This window comes from Equus przewalskii, chromosome 12 (assembly GCF_037783145.1).
Source record: "Equus przewalskii isolate Varuska chromosome 12, EquPr2, whole genome shotgun sequence".
Classification (NCBI taxonomy): Eukaryota; Metazoa; Chordata; class Mammalia; order Perissodactyla; family Equidae; genus Equus; species Equus przewalskii.
Window position 1 is genome coordinate 21,422,650 of NC_091842.1, and position 25,858 is coordinate 21,448,507.

At 55.1% G+C, this 25,858-nt stretch overlaps 1 protein-coding gene across 8 annotated transcripts in view; it reads right to left on the reverse strand.

The window, feature by feature from the left end:
• Positions 1-542: 542 nt before the first annotated feature.
• Positions 543-25,858, reverse strand: part of IL4R (interleukin 4 receptor) — a 38,247-nt gene continuing 12,931 nt past the window's right edge. For 5 of the 8 annotated variants that reach the window (XM_070566525.1, XM_070566522.1, XM_008528413.2 and 2 more), the window contains exons 2-10: positions 19,401-19,488; positions 17,731-17,869; positions 16,143-16,294; positions 14,847-14,995; positions 9,640-9,796; positions 6,940-7,039; positions 5,014-5,092; positions 3,570-3,619; positions 543-3,140 (exon numbers count right to left, since the gene is read on the reverse strand). In XM_070566525.1, coding sequence (XP_070422626.1) covers positions 1,607-3,140; positions 3,570-3,619; positions 5,014-5,092; positions 6,940-7,039; positions 9,640-9,796; positions 14,847-14,995; positions 16,143-16,294; positions 17,731-17,869; positions 19,401-19,470 — 2,430 coding nt within the window. In that variant the 5' untranslated portion in view covers positions 19,471-19,488 and the 3' untranslated portion in view covers positions 543-1,606. Of the gene's footprint in view, positions 3,141-3,569; positions 3,620-5,013; positions 5,093-6,939; positions 7,040-9,639; positions 9,797-14,846; positions 14,996-16,142; positions 16,295-17,165; positions 17,198-17,730; positions 17,870-19,400; positions 19,489-23,755; positions 23,930-24,487; positions 25,628-25,858 lie in introns of those variants that run through there. The other 3 variants (XM_070566523.1, XM_008528411.2, XM_070566526.1) reach the window with 3 other exon arrangements.

A 25,858-nucleotide genomic window follows, 5' to 3' on the forward strand; every position in this document is an offset into this window, starting at 1 on the left:
CATGCACGGCTCACCTGCAGAGAGCCTGGGCAATGCACACCTCCTGAGTTCAGCTGCAGGCCTGCCACAAACTGGCTGTGTGACCTTGGCAAAGTGTAGCAGCTGCTGCCGGTGCCGTCTGCATCTCATCGATGTGCCAAAGGCTGCTCAAACATCGACTCCTAGCCTGAGGACTTATTTCCCGGAGCAGCTGGAAGTGCTGGGGAATTAACGCCCTGGAAGCAGCCCACCACCAGACAGACAGGTGCTGGGGGCCAAGCACCCTCGCGCCGCCCCCATCCTGTGCAGGGGCACCTCCAGGCATGCGCTGTGCATGGTCCTGAGGCTCCCAGTGGGGTGAGGCGTCGCTGCGCACATCCTTTATTGCCTCCCGCCCTCCCCTCCTCACTTCCCCTCTTCCCAAGCCTGGTTTCCTGGGATCACCTGCCGAATCATCTAACTGCACTTGAATCCGTCTTGGGAGGACCCAAATAGAGACAGAAAGTCCCTTAACCTCTTGGGCCCAGGCTCCCTGGGTGGGAGTATCCATGAGTTAACAGAGATGAGGTGTTCACAACACTGCCCGGCAGCGTGTTTATTTAATAAATGGGGAAAAAAAGGAGAGAAAGAATCTTTATTCATACAAGACTCCAGACCCCCCCATTCCACCGTCCTCAGCAAACACAAATACCAGGAGATAAAATAATCTTTGAGATACACACAAACAAGCGTTACTCGACCCAAGGTCTGAGCCATGTGCAGGCAAAACGTGCCGGGTCAGCTGTCTGGAATGCCCCATTCGGCTGGGTCATGGGCTGTGACCCACTCCCTCTGGTCTCTATGGCTGCCAGCAACGCTCTCCATGGGTGCACAAACTGGCCCTGGGTAGCTGGGCAGGTCCACTCTGGGGATCCCATGCCTAAGAGGAGGCCCAGGCCTACAGTTGTGGGGGGACCTGACAGCAAACTGTCACTACCGGCTAATCACAATTTCTCATGTCCTTCTCTGTGACCCCGACTTGGCTAAGCACCCACCACAGGTGCAATCCTGCCTCTGGTGCCAGCTAGATGAAGCTCTGTTGAAGGAACGGGCCTCTCTAGGCAAATCCTATCCTCCTGGACCCCGACTTCCCTTGAATTTCCTGGGGCCTCCTAAGTCATTCCCCCATGAGCTTGATCAGTTTCTAGGCTCAGCATCCAATCCAGTGATATGGCGGCAGCTAACCCAGGACTGGGTCAGACTCGGGTAACAGAGAGATTAGGTGGACAAAACAAGCCTTGGGCAGGCGTGACAGGGACAGCATGCTGGAGAAGCTGTGCACCAACGAAGCGGCCAACGGCTCGTTCACAAGCTCAGCTGCCCAGGGACCTCCCGATGCCCGCAGGTGCCTGCCGTGGGCATGGCTGCCCTGCAGGCTCCACTCCCGTGGGATGGGGGCAGCTTGGGCCACGGCTGGGAGCAAGGGGGTCCAGTCTCTGTAGCCCCAGGTTGGACAACCTCACAGCTTCCTACCAGGGTTCTCTGAGTCTTTCAGAAGTCTGCCAGCCTGGCTGCCCCAAAATGTGGGGGGAGGCATTTCGAAGACCCGGTCCTCACCTGTGGACCGCAGCAACCAGAGGGCACGCCCCTAGGAAGCGCTCGTGCATGTGGGCCCTGTGGAGAGCATGGCCACCGTGAGAGGGGTCTGGCTCAAGCTCTGAGCATTGCCGGGAGCAGGCTGGAAGAAGAGGGAGGGTTTGCGCTCCTCAGAGAGCCCCAAGGATCCCAGGGAGGCAAGAGAGAGGCCCGCCTCCAGGGGAACCCCACCTGGCGGGGGGTCCAGGGCCCTCACGGGGCTCACTGGGGGGGAGGACCTGTCCCCACAACAGCAGCCACAGCAGGGGCTGGCCACAGTGTGGGCCTCGCCATGCTCCTCCTGGCCATGACACTGCTTCAGGTGGCCACAAAGGTGGCAGGTGAGGGCCGAGTAGACAATGCCGCTGCCCAGGTCGTCCCTGAGGGAGTCTGTGGCCTGCTGTGCGGAAAGCAGGGGCTTCCGTGGGTCCTCTCCCTTCACCGTCGGCTCTGGGCCAGGGAGCTCTGGGGAGCCGCCTGGCAGGAGGGAGTTCTGAGGGCTGTGAGGTGGCTCCACATCCAGTCCAAAGGTGAACAGGGGGACGGGGACCGGGGCAGGGGCTCCAGGGTCGGGGCTCTCATAGGGCCTGTAGCCCCCCTCCCCACTGCTGGCCTCAACCCCAGATTGCCCTGGGCAGACGGCACTGCCAGCGAGCAGGCTGGAGAAGGCCTTGTACCCAGCCTCTCCAGAAGGGCCGGAGCCCGCCGCCCCGCCACCCTGCTTCACCACCTGCGCAAACTCCCGGTAGCCGCCAGTGGGGGCCGAGGCGGGGGCTGGGGCTGCCCCCTGCTGGAGGACACTCTGGCGGAGCATCTGCTCCCAGGTTTCTGGTTCAGGCTGGAGTGCAGTGGGTGGTTCAGAGGGCTGGGGGGCGGAGGGGATGCTGGGGTCCACTTGGCCCAGGTGTTCGGCCAGCTGTGGGTCTGAGTCAAGCTCTCCAGGACCTCGGGGCTGGCTCAGGGAGTTGCTGAAGCTGCGGTAGGCGGGGTTGTCTGCAACCACAGCAGGCGCCTCTGTGAAAGCCAGGCTGCCTGGGCTCTGGGTCAGAGTGGCCAGAGGATTTGACTCTGGGTTGAGAGGCTGCTCCTCACCCTGGGACGCTGCCTCCTGGGGCCCTGCACTTGAGATCCTGGCCCAGGGCATGTGAGCACTTCCTAAAGGGGGAAGAAGGCATGACTCCCCCAAGGCCCCATTCTCAGCCCCGAGGAGGCCCAGGAACAGGCTCTCTGTCAGCCGGGCCGCGACGCCCTCCCTGCCTTCCTGGAAGCCGCTCCCGCTGCTCTCAGGCGACGGGCAGAAGCTCCCTCTATCTTCCTCCACTTCCTCCTCCTCGCTCTCCACCTGGGCCTCACACAGCTCCACACACGGCACCACGCTGATGATCTCTGGCCGGAGGATCGTGTGGTTGACCTCCACAGTGTGCCATGCTGATTTTCCAGGACTCTGGAAAGGCCCATTTCTGACAGTCTTGGAGGAATCCTCCTCCTTTTGCAGGCCATGCTCCAGTAAACAGGGCAGGAGCTTGGTAAGACAAGTCTTCCAGCGTCTGCAAAAGCAAGGAAAAGTTTGGTCAGGGTTCAGTTTCTCCACTTAAACAACTCCTATTCGTCCTTCAAAGCCCAGCTTGAAATCACCCTGGACTGATGTCTATCTATTGCAGATGTGCGTCCTGACTTTACAGCCAACAATCTATCAGTCTATCTTTACTACTACATTGGGAACTCCCAAGGGGGTTCAGCTTATGCCTGACCCCCGAGTGAAATGCAGGGGGCTCAGCCAGCAGCCCATCTACCCAGACCACCCATCCTCTGGCCACCCGTCAAAGCCCAGTGTCACAGGACAAGTGTAGAACACCAAGAATGAGAAGGCAGCCATGGAGGTGGGTGAGTGACTCCACTCTCAGGATGGGGCCCGCGGCTCCAGCTCCATCACCTCCCAAACCCACGTAGGCTATGACCTAAGTTCATGTACGTACGGGCACTTGGCTGGCTCCTGGCCTCGGGACTGCTTCCCCCACAGTGACACCTAAAACACAGAGACAGCCAATGTAACAGTGGAACGGCCTTCCAGCGCAGCCTGGCGCACAGCAACACTCGGGAAGTGTTTGCTACAGAAAGACTGTAAGCCTTGACATTACCAGGTCTGAGGTCCAATCAGGCCACTTCAGCTCTCTGGGCCTCAGTGTCGCGGAAACGAATGAGACTGCCCAAGTACTAGCTTGTTGTGGCTGACGGCAGAAATGACCATAGTACTCTGACGCTCCTGCCACCCCTTCAGTCTGGCCTGGCTGTGTGACTTGCTTTGAGCAACAGAACGTGGTAGAAGTGACACTGTGCCAACTGGGCCAGCCGGCTTGAGGATGACAGACACCTCCACTGCCCCAGGTGAGAGTCAGCTAACTGCCAGACCTGTGAGTGAGGCCCCTGGGGACAGGCCCAGCCAAGGTCTGCCTGGCCCAGGCCAGGACCCCTCCACCCACCACTGCACTGAGCCCAGTCTACCGACCTGCAAAGCAAGAGCTAAATAAAGAGTCACTGTCTTAACTCTCTAAATTTCAGGGTGATTTGTCACACAGCAAAGCTAACTGATGCATACACAGCGTTTGCTACGAGCAGGACCCTGTGACATACACCTCACGCGTGCTGTCTCAATGAATCCCAGCGTCAGCCCTGCTGGGTAAACACTCCTTTAACCCACACGGGAAACTGAGGCTGAGAGAAGCGAAGCAAGTGTTCCAGACCACACTGGAGGCAAGTGGCAGAGCCAGGGTTCAAAGCCAGCACCACCAGACTCCAGCCTGCCACAGGGTCTCTGGAGAATGGAGGACACTCGGCCCGTCTGTTCCGGACAGGGCCTGTTTCCCCTTCCCTCGTTCCTAGAGAGCTCTGGTCCTACTCTGGCAAACCCCGCACGGCCAGCCCTAGCTCAGGGGTGGCCACTTGGCTGTTCTCAAGGTATTGCCACGCCTTCCAGGTCAGATAAGGCATGTGACGCAATTGAGGCCAACGAGAGTGAGGCGAGGTTGGCTGGTGCTTCGGGGCAGTTTCCTGCTCTCAAGAAGAAGACACAGGAAGTCTGGCCCTCTCCCTCTTCTGTTGGCCTCCCGTCCTGGTCCAGGCACCCCTCTACGAGATGAGACGGAGATGACCTGAGGGGTCAACTCCCCCCAAGGGAGGGAAAAAACCAAGACGCCAGCCCCAGAGGAGCCCCAGGCTGAGAGAATAGCCACGGAAGTGGAAGAGGGGAGGCCTCCAGGCGCCTTGTGACGACATTAAGCTGCTGAGTCAACCGCCCTGAAACCCTCCTGACCCCTCAGGTGCGCTTTCAAATGCCAGAAACGTCCTGAACCTCCTAGACGTTCTGAATCGTGTTTCCTGAAACGTGCATTCCCAAGCACCCTAACCAAGCTGCTCTCCTACCTGAGAATCCTGGAGGACGATAGCCACGAGGGGGCTGTGCGCTGGGTTGGGAATCTGGTCCCACCATTCTTTCTTAATCCTGAAAAAGAAAAGGAAAAGGGGTTGGTCTCCAATCATTGGCCAGTTGATGCTCCTCCCATAAAAATGATCATGGTCGCCAACACTTATCAGGGGTCAGGGACTATGTCGATTGGTCTCTGGATGTCTCATTCTCACCCCATCCTACAGATGAGGAGACAGAGGCTCAGAGAGGGCAGGTGATGGCCAGCAGGCAGAAGACTCAGGGTTGCACTCCAGCTGCCCAGAAAGGAGCCCCTACCATGGCCACCTCTGTCCTCAGTGGGAACAAGGCCCAGGGAATCAGGAGAGGCTCAAGCTGCAGAGAGAATACTGCGTTTCCCCATCAACAACCCCCTCTCTGGGGCAGCCGAGGGGACAGTGCCAGGGAGGGGCCCAGGATGGACTGAGAGGCTGACGGAACCCAGGAGGAAACCGCTTCCTTCTCTCTGCCTGGCTCTGCCTGGAGCCACAGAGTGTCAGCACTGGGAGAGAAGGCTCTCGGGTCACCCCTGGAGGGGCCTCCACCCACTCCACTCAGTCAGCACGCATCTACTGAGCACCTACGATGGACCATTCACTGTGCCAGGCCTCGGGGACACAACAGTGAAGAGACAGACAAAAACCCCTGCCCTCGCAGACCTGACCTTCTAGGAGAGAGAGACGGACAGCAGATACAGAAACGGTTATATGACATCACTCATTCACGGCAATAAGAGTCATGAGCAAAAATAAAGAAGGTTAGGGGAAAAGAGAGGAATGGAGAATGTGATCCAGGAAAGCCTCTTGGAGGAGGTGACTTCTGAATGGCAACTGAAGGTGGAGGAGGAGCCACGCAATGCCTGGGGAAAGGGCTTTTCAGGCAGGGGCACAGCAAGAGCAAAGGCTTGGAGAGAAGAACCTGCTTGGTGCGTTCAAGGAACAGCAAGAAGGATGGACAGACGAGGGGGAAACTGAGGCTCAGAGAAGGGTCGCTCAGAGGCATCGGTGACAAGATGCAAGAGGGCAACTCGCATTCCCCCACACCTACTGTGTGCCCTGCCAAGGCGGGAGCCTCACCCACGTCAGTCCTCAGCCATTGCTAATCCTCACATGCGGAGCTAGTCCCATTGCAGTCAGGAGGTCTGAGGCTCTGAGGTCCCATGATCCAAGAGCTCGAACTCACTGGAAACAAGGCTCCTTCTACCCCCACCCACTGTGATCCAGGACTCTCAGGACTCTCAGGACTGACGAAATATGTTCTCCCTGTTACTCTCAGCCTGCAAAGGAGGGTGCCGAGGCTGACAGAGGCCCAGCAGCTTGTCAGTCACACAGCTGCTGAGCTCCAAGGCCAGGATCCGAACCCAGGACTCCTGACTCCATCAGGGCAGGAGTCTAGAATTCCTCTGTCTACAGCCACATGCCCCCAAGTGTCTGGACCGTACCCCGCACACCCAAGGTGATCCATCTCCCTTCCACTAAAGGAAGGTCCTTTCCCAGTCCTTCCCCTGGCCAGCTCATCCTCTTAGGGAGGTCACAGCTCAAATATCACCTCCTCAGAGGAGTCTGCCTGGACTCTCGAACCAAATTAGCCCCCCGGAACACAGCTCCCCTTTGCCCTGGTATATCTCCTTGAGCGCCTGGATCAGCATGGAAAACAGTCGTGTTATTTGTTGACCTGGCATCTCTGTCTCCCCGTGAGGAGCACGGGGTCCTGGTCAGTCTTGTTCTCAGCTGTTGCCTCAGTGCCTTGTGTGCAGCAGCTGCTCAATACATATTTCTTGCTGAACAAAAGGACCGCAAGCTGACAGAGCAGAGGGAGATCCCCCGCCCACTCCGCACGCAAGAAGGGCTAGCTCGGGGGCATCCCGTGCCGAACCAAGGACTCACTTGATGATGCTGAAATAGCAGGACAGGCAGATGGCCAGGATGACAACGCAGGAGATGCTGACACCAAGCGGGAGGCGCTGCTCCAAGGGCTGCTCGTAGTCTGCAAGTGGAGGGAGCCGTGAGCCTGCGCTGCACTGGGTACAGCCTGGGCTCCAATTCCCAGAGCTGGGGACCGAGGCCTCAGGGGAGTGTCTTCCGAGACCCTGCATGGTCTTGCCTCACCCCCTCTTAATCTGCTTCTTGCACACGGAGCCCTCGCCACACTGGCCTTGTTGTCCCCTGTTCTCCCAAAGTTGGTGCCACCTCAGGATCTGGAACTTGCTTCTCCCTCTTTCCTGAAGCATAGAGGTCAAGCGCAGTGACCTTGGAGCTGGACTATCTGAGTTCAAAGCCTGACTGTCATATCCTTGCTAGTGACCCAGGACGAGTCCCTCACCCTCTCTGTACAGCGGGGTTATCTCCTAGGGTTGCAGTGAGGATGACGTGATCTAACAGATACCGCACCCAGAACAGTGCCTGTGCATCTGCAAGCATCTGCTGTTCTCACCTTCGCACAGCTGGCTCCTTCTCCTCATTCGCCTCCCTGTCACCTGCTCCAAGAAGTGTTCCCCATGCCCCGTCTCCTGCTGCCCCTCCCATCACTCCACCCCCTGACCCTGCTTCATTTCCTCTCTACACTTACTGTCAGCTGGATCTCGAACTCGCTGATTTTTTTGTTTACTTGTTTTACTTTCTGTCTCCTGCCCTGGAAGGTTGGAGGAGGGGTTTTCGTCTGGGTCACTGCTGATTCCCCAGTGTCTGGCACAGGCCCAGGCACACAGTAGAAGATCAGTAAATACTTGGAACCGAGTGCATGTCTAGCACACCATATCTGTTCCATGCAGGCCATTTCCCTTCCCTTCCCTGGGTCAAAGGTTGAACCACATCAGTTGGACAAAACGCTCCCCAGCACTCGCTGTGCTGTGCACCTGGCCCTGTGCTGGGCACTGGAGATACAGACACAGCGTAGATCCCACCTGTGGGCTCCCAGCCCAGATGGGGGACAGACGGGTCAAGAGATATCCACGGGACAAAAGAGCAATGTTGAGAGACACGTGTGGCGGGTCAGGGTCACTGCCAACCACCACCGTGCCCAGCACTCAGAAGAGTCCTTCTCCCACTGACTGCTCGCAACAGCCCCACCTCCTCCCCACTGTTCAGATGACAACTGGGCAGCCGCCCCACCCAGCCATTGCCTCTTCTTCTTGGCAGGCAGCAAGATGCCCACGCCGAGATTTGGGACACACAGGATTATCCTATTCCCCTCTCCAGACATTCGAGTTCCCAGCTTCCCTCGCGGTTAGGAGAGGCCATGGGACAGTCCTGGCCAATGAGATGCAAGGGGAAGTCTGCTAGGGAAACTTCCGGAAAGATTTTTACTTCCTGATAAAAGAGAAAGATGCAAGAGGTGCACCCCCTTGTGGGAGTCTTTCATTTCCTTTAGGCCCTAGGGCAAGAGGGTGTGTGCAGCAGCCAACGTGGGACCAGGAGGTGACAAGTCTAAGCATAAAATGCCACCGTGCTAAAGGTGACAGAGGCAAAAAGACAAGCCTCTGGGTGACATCACTCAGCTGCTACATAAACCTGGGAATGTCCACTTGTAAGACTTCATTTTATGTGACATAACAATATTTTTATTGCAAAAGCCATGTGTGATAGATCTGTAAAGAGTTACTGGGGGGGGTGGGTGCAGCTACCAAGTGAGGGACTACATTTCCCAGAATCCCTTGCAGCTACATGTAGCCACGTGACCAATTTCACCAACAGAACCTGAGAGGAAGTGACGTGCGTCACTTCTGGGCTGAGGCTTTTAAGAAGCAGGTTTGGTCTCCCTGCTCTCCTTCCCCCTTCTGCTGCCTGGATGCAGATGATGGCAGTGCCCAGAGCAGAAAACTTAACTCCGGGTCCACAGACTTCCAGCAAGGCTGCAGATAGAGTTCAGGGGGCTGGGAAATTGGACGGGAAAGAAATAACATCTTTATTTTCACTAATCTCTGACACCCAGCATTTTCTCCCATTAGGAATGAAGGGAGTAATAGCATCAGTCCCTCAGCCCCCAACAGAAATCACAGCTGTCCTCATATCACATTACAGCTGCAGTATCACGAGAGAGCGAGTGTGCGCATCTACTTTAAAATGACAGCATTTATGACAGCTACCACTAGATCTTGTTTCTAGTGTTAAGAAATAACAAATATATTTAAAAACATTTTTATAACCGCATTTCAATAAAATTAGTTTCCCTTGTAATCCTATGTATTTTATTTTATGTGTTTAAGAATAGTATTTTGAGATAGGGGTCCACAGGCTTCACCAGACTGCCAAAGAGGGTCCACGATACAAAAAAATGGAGCCACGTGATGGACAGAGCCCCAGCGCCCAAGACTGCAGACAGAGGAAACCACTCAAACCACCAACATTCACGCTGGACCATCACGTGAGCAAGAAATACACTCCCACAGCACTAAGCCAGGGAACTTGTGGGCTTATTTGTTCCTGCAGCCTAGCCTACCTTCCCTGACCAGTACATCACGTCAGCTGGTAATTCTGCTACTTGCAGTCAGAGGCATCCTATGAGATGGAAAGCCAGATGCTCAGCCTGGGGAAGTGTCTGGCCAGAGTAAAAATGGGGAGGAGAGTGTCGAACCGACAGATACTCACAGTTATGCCACGTGGTGCTGGGGCTCCACTCACTCCAGGTGCTGTTGTAGTTCTGAGCCCTGGCCTTCACCCGTGCGCTGTACGTAGCCCTGGACTTCAGGGTGCTGGCTGTGACGCGGAGGGTGGGGTCCATGTAGGTCACGTTGTAGATTTTGAACTGGGAGAGGAAAGGGAGGCATCAGTGCACCAGCTCTGAAGGAGGCAGTACCAGCTCCTGCCCTGGCTGCTATCCTGAGCTGACCCCGCAGTGTTTAAGAGCCACCAGCCTGCGTACGTGGGTATTCATTCAGCTCAGGCCTACGGTGCCACCCCCACAACTGTGACCAGTCGAGCAAGATGGGTCAGGGGATCAGACTTCACCCTGGCTCCCCCACTGATTAGCCATGTGACATGACTTGAGCAAGCTGCTCGACCCTCCTGGATTTTGTTTTTCTCATTTGTAAAATGAAGTAGGAGTCCCGACTGTCGCTTTCTGGCTGTGTGACCTTAGGTAAGTGACACCTTTTTGCACCTCGATGTCCTCTTCTACAAAATGGCAATAAGAAGAGTGTCTACCTCCCAGAGTGCTCGTGAGGATTAAATGGGCTGATATAGGTAAGCACTTAGGGGGCCTGGCATGCAGGGAGCACGAGCGTCCTTTCTGAAGCACAAATAGGGTCACCACGTCCCTCTCTATCCTTCCTGGGTCTCTGCAGCCTCCACAGTCAAGCCCGAACTCAGTGGCCTAGAGTCTCGGCCCCACCAGCCTAGCCCTGACGGGAGGGGGCTCCCAGGGCCTGCTGTGAGGGGGAGAAGGCAGGAAGAAGATTAGTATGTGTTGTCTGCTGCCTTTTATTTTAAAAAATAAGAGAGAGAGAAGGCATAGACATGGTGGCAGACAGACTCTGAGATGGGCCCCGTGACCCCACCTTCTTTGACCCCCTCTTCTTGAGTGTGGGCGGGCCCTGCGACTTGTTCCTAACCGATGGCATATGGCAAAGGGGACGGGTGCGTAGGGACTACGTGCATGTGATGACATCAGGTAAGACTGTAATTCCAACTTGCTGGGAGACTCTCCCACCCTTGCTGGCCTTGAGGAGGAAGGAACTGAGGGCGGCCTCCTGCCAACGGCCAGCGAGGACCTGAGGCTCTCAGTCCAACAGTCCACAAGAAACCGAATGCTCACAGGAGCTTGACTGTGACCCTTCCCCAACCGAGCCTCACATGAGACTGCAGCCCTGGCCGACTCCTGGATGGCAGCCTTGTGAGACTCTAAGTAGAGGGCCCACCTAAACCGTGCCCAGACTCCTGACCCCCAGAAACTGTGGGACAATAAACGCGTGCCTCTTAAAGCAGCCACGTTTGTGGTAATATTATTATGCAGCAATAGAAAGGTAACGCAGCGACGCATCAACACAGACGCGTTTGCTTGTAAAGGCATGAACTCTCTGGAAGGACACGCATGCCTCCAAGCCCTCCACCTGCTCCAGCCTGGCCTTCCTTTCCCTCCCGGCAAGAGACGGGAGCAGTGGTCAACATCTGGGAAGAGAGACTGGATGTTGCGGGTGAGGGAGAAACATATTTCCATTCTAAGTCCTTTCGTAACATTTGAATTTTCACTTCATGTAAGTATTACTTTTATTTAAAAAAAAAACTTTAAAAAATAAGAAATGAAGTAAAATCTGCTTAAGATCGATTCTGACAGCAAGTGACTGGCCCGAATCCTCTGCCTGGGCTCCTGTCCCTGCAGGGCAGGTTCCTTTGCAGCCCTCTCTCCTCCTCGGGCCCCTGCAGACCCTTCCCAGCTCCTGTCAGCTCTGCTTCTGCTGTGGGTCAGATGCTTGTTTGGGGAAACGGTCTGGTGTCAAGTGAGCGGAGGGGAAGTTTTGTACAATGAGGAAGCGAAGTCCCAACAGTTTGCTGGAGAAGCTGGGGGGCAGCTGGAGCTTCCCGCGGGGCTGAGGCTGGGGTGGGCACTGCGGGAGGGCCTTCCTGTCTTCCTTTCTTTCCAGATATGAGTAAGCAGGAAGCAACGGCTGGATCTGGGTCGCCAACGAGTCATACATCCTGGAGTGGAGTAGGGGATTGGGAAATGTTTTACTAAGAAAAAGCAGAGTCAGAGTTTGCCAGGAACTACTTGCGGTTTGTTTGTTTTTTAACAGAAAGGCCAGGTGTCCGGGGGGAGGAAACAGCACAGGCTCTGGAGTTCAGATCCTGTGTTCAGATCCCAGCTCTGCCATTTCCAGCTTTGGGGCCCTGGGCGAGCCATTCCTCCCCTCCAACCCTCGGCTTCCTTATCACCAAAATGGAGAGATGAACACCTTCCCACCCGCAGGGCTTTCACAACCACTGGTGATAACACATGCTGTGCCTGGTACACAGGAGGCACACCAGAAATGGTAACTGTTATAACCATGAGCACAGCATTCATGACCCTGAACTTCTCGCCTGATGGCCTCATTTTCTGCTTCATTACTGCACACACTCCCACATCCCCATAATCCTCAGATATGCCAGGAATTTTCACACCCCCAAGGCTTTGCTTATCTAGTTCCCTCTGCCTGGCCTACCCTTCCCTCTCTAGAAAACTCCTGTACATCCTTCAATGCCCAGGCCAAAACTCCACCTCCATTACAGAACCTTGTCTGAAAATCATCCAGGACAATGAGTAGCTCCATCCCCTAGATCCCACAGCAAGTTTCTAATACCTTTTTTTGGAATTGATCTCACCCAGTCTGAGCCACAGCTGATGTCTGCAACACTAGAGCAAACACGGCCAGACACCGCCCAGCACCTGCGCCACTGGGGTCAGGTACTCAAAGCTCAGGGCAGGTAAGCCTCTGTCTCCAGCTCCAGGATTAATCCTCCTTGGTCTAAACCAATCATGGCCACCCCATTCCTTAGCCTGTGATTGGTCAGACAGGAGCACGTGACCAGCTCTGGCCAATGACTAACGAGGGCAATTTAGGCCCAGCTCCGTCCTTGAGAAGGGAGAGATGAGGGAGGGGGTCTCAGTGGCCTCTGCCTCACCAACAAGAGAAGCTGGGCCTGGAATTCTGAGGCCTGGGCCAGGCCTGAGCACCCACACAACCACTGAGCCCTAGCCAGGGCACACCGACCAATTCTCTCCGCTGGCTGGAGTCCAGAGCCAGGTCCTAAACCCAGCTGCGCTCCGGCCAGCCGTCTGTTTCCTCTTCCCCAGAGGCCCCTTTGGGGACCCCCCCCACCAACACATTCTCAGCCCGTCTGGTTTGGGTTGGAGCTGATCCCACCTGCTGCTCTGGAGGTGCCAATCAGAGCACTGTGCCAGGACCCTCTCTGCTGCCCACAGCCTGCGACAGGTTCAGAGATGGGCTCCTGATCCAAGCCAGGCAACTGAGAATCGGCCCCAGGGCTCCTACTGGGAATACCCGGAAAGAAAACGTTTCCCTCCGTGGCTTTGGGATGGAGGCCTGGAGCGGCCAGTGGGCATATCGGCCACTACATGAGGGAATAGCCTGCCTCAAAATGAAGCCGACACAGAATAAAGCAGGGACAAGAGAGGGAGAGATCCCTGCAACCTGGATCCAGCCATGACAAGCAAACACTCGCCACTTTTCTGGCCCCTACAGGTCGCGCCCTTCTCTTCCCTGCAGCCGAGCCCCTGAACGCGGCCTTGCACAGCCGTGCGCGGAGGGAGATTCACTGACAGAGCGGAACCTGCCTCTCTTCCTGGGCATCTGAGCAACCCCGCTCGCCCCACTGCCCCAAGGTGCCGCTGTGCCAGCCTGGACGCCCCATTCCCACCCCGAACCCCACGTCCCAGCCCAGGGCCCAGGGAACCACCCCCGAGAGATATAAATCAACACCCACCAGCTCCCTGGGAGGCCAGGAGGGGCGCAGGCAGCAGCAGAGGCTGACACGTCTGGGCCTGCTCCCCAGCGGTCGAGGCCAGGCAGCCTGGCACCAGCACCCAGCACAGCTCAGAGCAGGCCCTCAACAATTCTGAGGAGCGAGTGAGCTACAGCCCAGGGCACCAGGGCGAGGCAGACGGGGTTTCCAAGGCTTGTGGCCTTCAGGAGAAAGGACATTTACGACGTCCTCTGTGCCAGGCAGTGGAGCGTGTCGGTGTCACACATTGTGTGCCCTCAATAGCCCTGTGGGGTAGCTACTCGTTATCCCCGTGTTACAGCAGAGGAAAGTGAGGCACAGGGAGGTTAAGTGACATGCTCAAGGCCACACAGCGGGTAAGTGGCAGGGCAGATACTGGAACCCAGCTCTGTGGGACACGGGGACCATGGTTTTCTGAGGTCCCCCCAATGGGAAAGTCTGAGGGGAGAACATGGGTGGCAGGAAATGACCTCCATCCCCATCTGTGACTAAAACAGAGGGGACCGAGCCACCCACAGTAGACGGCCCTGCTACGGGGTACATGAGAGCTTGCTGTCAATCAGCGCTCCCTTTTAATACATTGATATGTTCATTTAACAAGGAGCCCACTGCACTGACTGGAAATCAGTGTCAATGATTGGAAAGCAAGTAGTAGGGGCCTCGAGCATCACATGAAAGTAAATACACTGAGAGGACTGGCCCCACGGCCTAGTGGTTAAAGTTTCGTGCGTTCCGTGTCGGTGGCCTCGGTTTGCAGGTTCAGATCCCAGGCACGGACCTACATTACTCAGCCATGCTGTGGTGGTGTCCCACATAGAAAATAGAGGAAGACTGGCACAGATGTTAGTTCAGGGACAATCTTCCTCAGCGGGAAAAAAAAAAGTAAATGCAACGAGAACCAAGAACCAAGCAAGGACATTACATTATGGTTGAATTTGTTTCCTGGGGCAGGCTCTGAGCCTGCAGCCCCTTCTCTCTGTTAAAAATCACTCAGGGTTAGTAAACTCACCAGCTCAGCTGAGACACCTCTCCTGGCGAGGCAGGGTTGGGGGGAGCCCACCTGGAGGCACTGTCTCACTCTGGGACTCGGCAACTTAAGGGGGTGATCAAGGTACCACCTCAAGTCTCAGGGAAACACAGAGGGGCCCAGCCTTCCTTTCAGATGAGGGGCAGGGCCCGGAAATAGCTTCCCTTCTCTGCACACTGGGACTCAGGGCGGAGGGTGGGGAGGCAGTGGCCCCGCACAGAGCCGGGATAGGGGCTCTAGGACCCTAGGTTTGCTGTCTGGCCCAGGGCTGAACCTCTGCTCAGCCGAGTCCCAGGCAAGGCTGGGGAAACCCCATGCAGCACCCACTCACGTCCGTGGGGTCGTCCTCCTTGGAGATGTTGACCAGGTAGGTAAGCTCAGACCACAGGTGATTCTTCAAAGGGTACGGGTTGCTCCACGTCAGCAGCCACGTGTGGGAGATGGCGTGAACCGTGAGGTTTTGAGGGGCCCTGGGTTTCACTGCAGAGAAGTGGTGCCTGGTGAGGGGCTCGTCCGGGCTGCTGGAGGAGGCCCACCAGGCCCGCAGACCCCAGGCCCCTGAGACAGTCAACAAGAGCTCTGTAGTACATTTATGGGTGCCACAGAGATTCAGAGCAGAACAAGAGAGTTACAATCACCATACTGATTCTAATGAATCTAAATAAAGAAAAGCCCCTAGTAAATAATGACATAGCACAGAGATAGGGCCTCAAGTGTGAGGCCAAAGGAGAAGCAGCCAGAGTTCGGGTTCCTTTGGCTTCTGCATTTTGCGTTCCCTGGAGGAAGGTGGTGAGTAACCACTAAAGTGCCAAGTTGAATTCCAGCAACTTTGTCTCTTTTTAGGCAATCATATCCATAGGACACAGGGATATAATGCACATTAAGTCAACATACACATGTAGAAATTATTTTAATTCACGGGTTCATTCATGGGTTGCTTTAGATAACCCACTGACCACCAGCGGGATGAGCAGGCCCTTCAGGAACTGCTGATGGAGTGGCAAAGACTGTGAGCTCTGTGAGAACACTGCATCTGCTGCTTAGGAGCTGTGTGACCTTAGGCAGGTTACTTGCCTTTTCTGTACTACACTTTATTCACTTGCAAAATGAGAATAGTAACTCTTCTGGAAACTGAGGCTCAGAGAAGTACTGTGACTTGTTCAAGGTCACACAGCAATAAACAGTGTTTTAAACTCTTGTCACTAAACTTCAGCAAGTTCATGGGGAATTCCTGTGGGGCTCTGGGTACCAGGATAAGGTCAGCCTTCCATGGTCCAGACTGTCTGAAGATGCAGCAGCTGACCAGTTGACAGAGGGCAGAAGAGAGTTCCCAGCTCAGTTTTGGATCTGCAGCAGCATGCCTTCCATCGAACACGCTCATCTCGACATCCCAGTCTGGGCACTTAAATTCAGGGGGCTGAAATATCTGAACTGAAGGGGGCCTGATACACTGCTGAGCACGGACCCATTTCAAAGACAGGCGGACTGAGCCCCAGAAGGGAGCAAGAACCCCATCAGGTTTGGGAAAAGGCAGAAGGCTGCTTGGAGCCCCCAACCCCGAATGGAGCCCGCCCCTGTCCCAGAGCCAGCTGGCTGCGGGCACACCGGCCCTGCCCGCCCCGCTCACCGTGCCGGCTGGGCTTGAAGGAGCTGTTCCACAGCAGTTGGTTCCCAGCCCACAGGTCCAGCTCATAGACGTCCTCGCTGACGATGTTGTCCATCAGCATACGGCACACGCACACTTCATCTTCTCTGTTCTCGGGGATACACGTGAGGTTGCTGTAGACACAGGTGCTGCGTTAGGCTGGTCAGGTGACCCACGGGTGTCCCTGGGACCCACCTCAAGGAACCACATGCTCTTCCATCTTCCAGGTCACTCTGCCTTAGAGGATCAGATCTGGAGGCTTGGGAGCAGAGTGTCCAGGGTGTGCTGGGGACAGCGGACTAGGACTTCCCTGCTGGCCACAGCCCCTTCCACACCCACCATGGCCTTGGACACGCCCCTGGCTGCAGCCATGGTCCCAGGACTTGGCTGGTCCCCGAAAGCCAGTGAAAGGGAAGAAGCTGAGGCATTCAAGAGTTGGTGACGATGTACGTGTGTGTCCCAGCATGCCTCTGGGTAGCACAGCCTATCCCAGTGGACAGCAAACTGTGGCACGACCTGCCTGCTGCCTATAGGCACACGCTCTGTGCAGCATAGCATCATCCTAATGTGCCACCAGAAACAGTCAACCCCACGTCTCATGCGCTAGGCTAGGGCTGGCAAACGTCTTCTGTGAAGGGACAGATAGTACATGTTTTGGGTTTTGAGGGCCATACTACATACCTACATAACTCTTCTGATGTAGCACAAAAGCAGCCAACCATAGACAATACATAAACGAATGGGCACGGCAGTGTGCCAATAAAACTTTATTTACAAAAGCAGGCAGTGGGCCGGATGTGGCCCAAGGGCCACAGTTTGTGGATCTCTGGTCTGGGCCAACGTAGCACACACAGAAGCACAGGCCATCCACCCTACTGCATCCCGGAATACCACCTGTGTCAGTGCACCCTATGCTCTGGTGTGCTGTGCACCCCAGGATGCCCCTGTGACTGTGTTCCCTTGTGTCTCTGGATTTGTGCCCAGGATCACCACCTGTAACAGTACCTTGCATATCACGGATTATCCCAGGGAACCACCTGGAACAAAGTAACCCATGTTCCATGGTCCACCGACCATCACAGTGAGCTCCACTGCTAAGCCTGTACCCCCAAACAATGGTCTAGTCTGACAGCTCTCAACGTGTGGTCTAGGGGGCCACTAGGTCAAACTATTTTCATAATACTAAGACATTATTTAAAATTTCTGTTTTAATTTCTAAGAGGGTAAATATTGATAGAAGCTACCCAGACAAAAGCTTTTGGGGTCCACACTAACTTTAAGTATACCAAAGAGTCCTGAGACCAAAAAGTCTGAGAACCGCCGGTCTAGTACAGAATTCTACCCCTACCCACATGCCACACGCCTTGGGGACAGTGTGCTCGGAGCAGTGTGATGTGCTCACTGTCTCTCACACATGCAGCGCCCTCGGGCACCTCGCCCCCGACACGGAGCCCAGGGAGCTGCAGTGACTGCTGCAGCATCACACCCTCCGGGGCCGCCCAGCCCAGGCGAACTCCAGGGCCCAGCCTCAGGGCAGCTTCCCCAGATGCCCAGCTCCGCACAGGCTTACTCAGAGAACTCGTCGTTCAGCTGGTAGGACAGACGGAGCTGGGCACTGCAGTTGGTGGGACGGTCCATCTTCCACTCACAGGTGGAGGCGCTGATGTAGTCGGAGAAGCAGGCGGTGAGATGCAGGACCTTAACGCTCCCTGGGGAGACACAGGAACACTCTGAGCAGCCGGAACCCGACAAGCAAGAGGGACACGTGCCCCCAGGGCACGTCGGAGACCAGCCCAGACAGGACCAAGGGGCCCACCGCAAAACCAGGAAACCACAGTCCCAGGCCCAGGCGTGTGCCAGCCCTCATAGAGCTGCAGCCACAACTGTGGCTCCTGGAGCTTCCCAGCCAGCAATGGAGTGATTCTCGAAGCTGAAGAAGTAGCCTGGGGTGCAGGGTCCATCAGCAGGGACAGACTAAAGGCACGTTCATCAGAGGCAAACTCATTTTAACCTGCCCGTGGCCAAATGGAAGGGAAAATGCGTGGCAGTCTAAGGCATGCTCCCCCCGGCCCCCGGGGTCCGCCCCGCGAGGTGCGGTGGGCAAGGCATGTTCTTCACTTGCCCGCTCCTATTCCCCATCCTGCTCTGCGCTCAGGAGGCTCATTCCCATGGTCTTGTCACCCAGGTGCCCCTGTCCTCGGGCTTCCTGTGGGGGCAGCACTGAAGGGCTGGATGAGAGGCTGGGGTCCTTCTTCCAGCTGTTGTGGCAGAGCCGGGACTGGAACCCGCCAGGGTGGACACTGGGTTTGCCAAATTATCTGAGAGCCACGTTAGCTCTGAACCACCTGGGCCCTCAGCGCGGCCGGTCACTGTCACCGCCGACATCCATTTGCATCTGTTCCTGGATAAAGGGCCCACTATACCAAGAAGAGTCTTAGATATTTAATAAATATCTTAAACTCACCTCATGTCCACAACTAACTCCTGATTCCCTGGCCCCCAAAACACAGGCTCCTTTGCGTCTCAGAAATGACGCCGCATCCTTGCCAGTGGCTCAGGTCAGAAATCTCGGAGTCCCCCTCGACATCTCTCTCCCACCTCAGTTCTAGTGTTTTCAAGTCTACCTTTCAGATGGATCCGGAAGCCAGTCCTCTCATCTCTGCCTCTCCAAGCCACCTGGCTCACGGTGGCACCTCAGCCCTGGTCTCCCAGCTTCCACCCTCGCGCTTACCACCAGGCGGATCCTCTGCTCAAACCCGCAAGGACCACCACCAAGGTAACGTGGCCGCCCTGTTGCTTCGCTGACTTTGTCTCCCTCCTCCTCCCGCTCCCTGCCTCCACGCCGGGCCCCCGCCATCCCCCCATGCTCCAGGCAGCCTCTTGCTCAGGGCCTCCTCCCCCAGAGAGCTGTGCGGCTCCCCACTTCCTCGAGCCTTTGCTCAACTGTCAGTCAATGAGGACTTCCCCGAGAGCGTGTCTGAAACTGCAGTCCTCCCACTCCACCGAGCCTCCCCACCCTCCCTACTCTGTCCTATGGTGTCCTCTCCCATCGCCTTCTAACAGTCTCTAGAATTTACCCATAATTAGGACCATTTGCCATTGGCTATCCCCTCCCCCAACAGTGTCATCTCCTCAAGGCCAGGGACTTCCATTTTGTTCACTGACTATCCCAGGAGCCCAAGGCAGAAATGATCAATAAGCATTTGCTGAATGACTGCAGGAATGAGAGGGGTGACTTACCAGAGCCTGCCGCCCACACCAGGATCAGGCAGCTCACAGGGAGCGTGAGCCCGGGGCAAAGGCACCCCATTGGGAGACCCTACTGCACCTGCGGAGAGAAAGTGAGCCGGTGAGTGGACTCGGGGTGCCTACCACGCCCAGCACCCTGCAGCCTTCAGGGCCCACCTCCTCCAGACACAGCTCCTCCCCGGCCAGAGGCGCGCCCTCCACGCTCCCCAGAGCTGTTTATAACCACGAAACACAGCCTGAATGCATAAAGCCGAGAGCAGAGCCATAGAACACCTGTCCCATGGCCTGCTAAGTCTGAGCACCCCTCAGACTTCTGGAAGTTCATAAGGCACATTTGTGTGTAAAGGTTCTGGTAAGTCCTGCAGTAAAGAAATTTATTTTCTTCATTTAACCCAACGCTTACCAAATTTCTTTCCATACCCAACTTTCATTTTTGTGTGTGTATTTTAAACCCCAATTAATCCCCCAAAGGATTTACAATTCCTTGAATTTACAATTGTTTGGAAATGCTAATCTAACTGTCCAGCCTTCAAGAGCCGGTTAAATAAATGGTGGTATACTCATGCAATGAAGTAACAGGCAGCCACTAAAAATGACGCTGTGGAATGTGTTAGACCTACCACGTGAATGGACCCGATTCTTCACTCCTCTGATAACCATGTAACCGTGCAGTGACCCCCCCCACCACTCTGGGCAGGGCATGCTCTCTGCTCCCCCCTTTGTCTCTGGGCTCAACCACGTGACTAGCTTTGATCAGCAGAACATCAGCAAAACTGATGCATGCAGAGGCCACCTCTGCACGACCACTGCCTGGAGAACATGTTCAGGCCCACCTGCTGGAGGACAGTGATATGCAACAGTCCCAGCAGTCTCATTTGGCACCAGGCAGCTGCCCGCCACCCCACCCTGTCACGTGAGTGAGCTTCTGCAAGATCAGCAGGCCCAAGATGTGTAGCCCACCTGAGGCTGCCCTCAGATGCATGAGTAAGCCCAGCAGGACCAGCCAAGCCCAGGTACACTGGCCCCCAGGCTCAAGCTGAGTAAGTGCCTCCTGCTGTGTGCCCCTGAGGTTCTGTGCTTGCTTGTCACACGGCATTATGTCCCCTCGGTCACGACTCCGCCACCCTGACTTCTAATCCCATAGAGCACCGGTGCCGTTCTGCAGTTTATGCAAAGGGAACGTGCTACTGCGTGCATGGCGGCCCGTGACTCAGGGCCAAGGGACGAAATCAGGAGGCACAGCCAGCCAGGAAGAACGACAGTTCACATCCCCCAGATCTCAAGGCCACTCACACATTGGTGTCTAGGTTTGTTTCCATAAAAATAAGGAGATAGAAGAATTTTATTTACCAAAGCAGCACCCTCTCCATACTAAAACTTAAACTTTAAACTTATTATACAATTAATGTCATTCCATGCCACTGAATTTAGATCCAAAGCATCAAATGAGTCGCCCTCCCTTGTGTGCCGGCTGTTGGATTTTAGCCGTGATTTATCACTTTCATTACTTTGTTCTCATACACAGCGTGGTCTCCATGCCTGTCCTTGGAGAATCATCCTACACATTTCTCTGATTGATCCCTTAACTTTAATCACCTGCTCTGTCATTTACTCCTTGTGAATGCTGAGCAAGCTGCTTAACCCCTCTGTGCCTCAGTTTCCCAATGTGTAAAGCGGGGCTAACAGCCCCATCCCAGTGGGGCGTCATGAGGATTGAATGAGTTAACACACGTGGAGTCCTCAAACAGCAACCTGAACACAGGGACAGCTCAAGGAATGCCACCAGTTGTTATCCTGAAGGAAGATGCTCAGAAGCAGGATCCCCCAGGGGCGGGGGGTGTGCACTTCCTCCAACACTCCCGGCGCATGAGGCCCATGCCCTCTAGAAAGCAGTGTCCCGAGGCACACTCCCGGCAAGGCTGAGCGGCGCCCCAGTCCTGCCTGGGTGTCTGCCTTGGGGTCACGTTTGGAAAAGTGGCATCAGCCTCCTCCTGCTACTGAGCATCCGTGTGCTGTCAAGACAGCTCCTCTCCCTTCCAGACTCTGGTTCCTTCGCCTGCAATGCGGAAATGACCCCACGATGGACCCACCAGGTGTGCCGCAGAGGGCGAGAGGTGTGTACCTAAATGCACCTGCCCCGGGTGTGCGGCACGGTAAGGGCCACGCTGGAAGCCTGCGGCCCTGCTGGAAGCTCTCCAGTGACTTCGCCCCACGTGAAGGCCCCACCCAGCTGGGCTCACCTCCCTCTCCACCTGGCCCCGCACCTGTGCATGGAGCCGCCACCACCTGGCCGTCTTCACTTCCTGCAGCTCTCCAAACACCCCGAACTCACTCCCACCTCCACACTGTCCTCTCGCTGTCCTTTTCATTCACATTCCCTCTCTCTCAGTCTGTCTGTCTCTCTCTAATTTATTCATAACGAATAAGTTTCCCCTCAACACGCCAGTGTATGTTTCAGAATGTTCTTATTCTCCTCCATAACCATAATACGACCATCAAAATCAGGAAACTAACAGTGATGCATCACGGCCTTGGAACCCACAGACCCTCCTTTCATCTTGCCGATGGCCTCAACGATGCCCTTATAAGTCCAGGATCCAGTCCAGGGCCGTGCGCTGCATCTGATTATCACGCGGACCCGGGGCCCAGGTCTTGGCTTCTAAATACTCTGCACCGAAAGGAGCCAGGGCTCTTGGGGGAAGTGACTCACTCCAGGAGCAGGGAACAAGCCTGAATTCTTCTTGTGCCAGAAAGTAGGCGAGTGATTCAAGAAGGAAGGGCACAGGTCAAAAAAAGCCACAGGAGCCAGGCTGAACAGGTGCCCACTGGCCAAAACAGGCACTGCTGGAGCATCACAATAAATCTTATAGTAACCGATTGTAACCCTCGCACTTAAAACAGGGATCCAGGTGTCTGCAGTGAAAAAGATCTATAAGCGGGGGGGGGGGGGGGGGGGGGGGGGGGCTCTATTCCGCCACAGCAGCCTGTGTCCCCACAAAACTCGTACTAATTATTTAATTAATGAGTCAAAATATTTTCTAATTAACTTTATAATACAGAAACCTGGCAGACACCCCCTTTAAGCAAGTGGTCAAAGTTAACATCGCCAGGAATGGGACAAAACAAGGTCACGAACTTTCTAGAAACAGTGCCCTGAGACCACATCACTTCTCTGTGTTCCTGCCCCAGAGGCACAAATCACGTACGAATGTCAGGCAAACCTAAACTGAGGGGCGGTCTCTAAAGGCACCGGCCTGTCCTCTTCAAGGAGCGCCACAGGGAGAGGGCCGGGGCAGGGTGGTCAGCTGCCTGTCGGGCCGAGAGCCAGGTGCATCCTGTTCAGGGCCAAGTTCCACATACCTGCGACGAGGCCTGGCACATCGCATGGGCTCAGTGCGTCTGTCGCATACAGTCATTTTGGACATGATGTGGGCCCCTAAGGGGCTCAGCACGGGCTGGAAAGCCCTCCCTAGGAGGAGACTCAGCATCCACTTGAAGCCCCAGGTCACCTTCCTGGCTGAGAGTCCAGTGAAGATCAAGGAAGGACAGGTGGGAGTGGGGTTGTGGGTCCACGATGCCGGTTTCTTCGGCAAAGCCCCAGTAACTTTCCCTCTTGCCGGATCACACATGTCTGCAGCATCCTGGGCTCAGAGACTGCAAAGGTGTCACTTTAGCCCCAATTTTGAATAAAGAGAAACAGAGACGCCAAGATGCGTGTCCAAGGTCACACAGCAGACGGGCTATCGTGGTAAATCCCTCGAAAGGGGGGTAGGGGAGTCAAGCAACCCCTCGGGGTCGACTAAAACATCTCATCTGTGGCAGTCAGGGATGTTGTCTTTGATCTCTTTCGGAGGGCACATCGACATGCGCATGTGCACGCGCACACCCACTAGCTGGCTTCACAGGGCTGTGCCCGTGCTGCCTCTCAGAGGGATCTGCCGCACAGATGCACCGGGAATGGAGGACAAGGCATGGATGAGCAGAGGAAGGAAAGAGAGCTACTACCAGGCGGCCGGGGTCAGGCAGATGGCGAGAGGACGTAATTTCAAGTTTGCACCCTCAGTCAGGGGGTTCCTGACGTGCTGGAGTTGGGAAGGGCTCAGGTGCCGCCTGCCCAGCTCAGCTGCCAATGGGACAGGGACGCCCCACAGGTCTGACACGCGGCTGTCCAGTTTCTGCTTGTACCCCTCCACAGACGGGGCTCTCACCCCGAGGTCATGGTTGAGCAGAACCTGACTATTGAAAACAGCTTCCTTATTTCGAGCCAAGGGTTTGTGTAACACATCCTGCTTGTCAAGCACTCACGTTGGGCTCGAGACTTTGCTAAGTGCATGAGGAGCCATTACCTTACTGAATCGGCCTGAGACTTGCAAGCGGGAGTCCTCCTACTGCGGGCAGAGACCAAATCACCTGCCCAGCGAGAGGGCAGAGCTGGAGGAGAATCCAGGTCTGTCGGCTTCGGAGCCCAAGGTACCTTCCAAAAGATCAATTCCTTCAACTTCTCCTCCTGGAACCACAAACTGGACCCAACAAGATGAAATGAAACGAGCCAGGAAGAGCTGGCCATCCTGCTTGTCAATTTCAAACATCAGTCGTCCAAGCACAGGACCGGAAAGCCTGACTGAGCAGCAGAAAAAGCCTGGGGCTTTTTTTATTGTTTACAAACTCCCCATGAGCCAGAGGTGAAGCGCAGCTTAAAAAAAAGTCAGCTAAAGTCATATTAACAAAGATACAAGAGCTACGAAAAGGGAGGTGACAGTGCCCAACCACACCTGTGCATCACTTTGGAAGAAATACTGCTGATTTGAAGCTTGTCAAGAAGATGATAACTGACACAGAGAGGACCCCAAAATCCCAGAAAGCCTAGAAGATCTTTGCCTAACAGGCTCTGCCCTCCTAGATCCTGCAGCCTCACCATTCACTTAACAAACATACAATATTGACCACATGCCAAGTTTCCTCTAAACAGTTTACATATTAATTCGTTCAATACTCAAAACAGCCCTACAAAGAAGGTACTATTACTTTCCCTATTTTCAGATGAGGAAACCAAGACACAGAAAAGTCAAGTCACTTGCCTGAAGGCTGCAGAGTGGTGACAGTCCTGGGATGAGAACGAGGGCGGGTGGGCTCCAGGGCCTCGACTCTGAACCACTCTGTGTGTCTAGAAGCCAGAGCCCTTCCTATTTTGGAGGTCCCTGACCCGTCTGAACACGTGATGCAAATTCCAAACGCTCTTTCTGGAAAAGTGCACACATTTAATTCTGCATTCTGTTTTAGGGTTCACAGATCCCCCGAAGCCCAAGGAAGGACTCCAGGTCAAAGGCCCCTTCTCCAGGCAACAAGCAGTTTTTGAAGTTCTCTGAACAGAGCTGTGGCAGGATTTTCAAAAGCCCCATCTGGGGCTGAGAGAAGGACGGGACGAGGGGGCCCGGGGGCCGGCGACAGCCGCTTTCCTTCCTCCTGCGTCACCTGAACATGAGAACGCCGCCCTCGAACTGCCTGCTCGCGCTTCACTGGCCTCTGGCTCCTGAAGGGCATCTTCATAGGGGGGTCAGAGAGGCCTGGGGTTCACGGCCCACCCAGGAGGAGCATCTCTGACTCAGAAAAAAATCTAAGCCCCCGAATAAAACAGCTGACCCCAGAGGGCACACACTGTGTGACTTGTGACTTGAGTTATGCAATGAGGCGGGTGCAGGGGGCAGGAAGGGAGGGAGGGAGGGAGGGAAGAGTGCCTATAAAAGGCCAACACCAGGATCCCTGTGAGGACAGACTGTGGTGGGGGAGACACAGCCTTTGCACGTGATAAAACTGCACAGACCTGAAAATGTGCAGACGCACACCCACGCACCCAACTCACCCCCTGCACAAATGAGTCCAAGTGCCACAGAGGCAGTGTGAACAGGGTCAGCGGACTGTATCAACGTCAATGTCCTGGTTGTGAAATGTACTATAGTTTCATAGGAAGTTACCCTTGCGGGAAACTGAGGGTACAGGGATCTTTCTGTATTACTTCTTACAACTGCATGTCAGTCTACAATTATCTTAAAAGTTTAAGAAAATGCAAAAAAAAAAACCCCAAAACACAAGCCCCCTGATGATCTGGCCTCTGCCACTTGTCCAGCGCTGCCCCCCGACGAGCCTTGGGTCCCAGTGGCCTCTGAGTGCTGGCTCCCCCGGCCCCTTTCCCCCTCGCAGCCTTCACACCCAGAAACACCATCTAGTGAGGGTTCCCTGCGCATTCTTATCACAGCACCTGTTTATTTCTGTCATGTGCTTATCACCATGTCTAATCGTGTCACTGAGGTTACATGTGTGAATGTTTACGTTATTTCAGGATGTAGATGGCAAAGATAGAAAGAATTGACTGCAAAAATGTTTTCAACTTCCCCAGATCAAATCATGCCATAAAAAAATAGAAAGCAAGCAAAAGACTAGAAAAAGGTAGC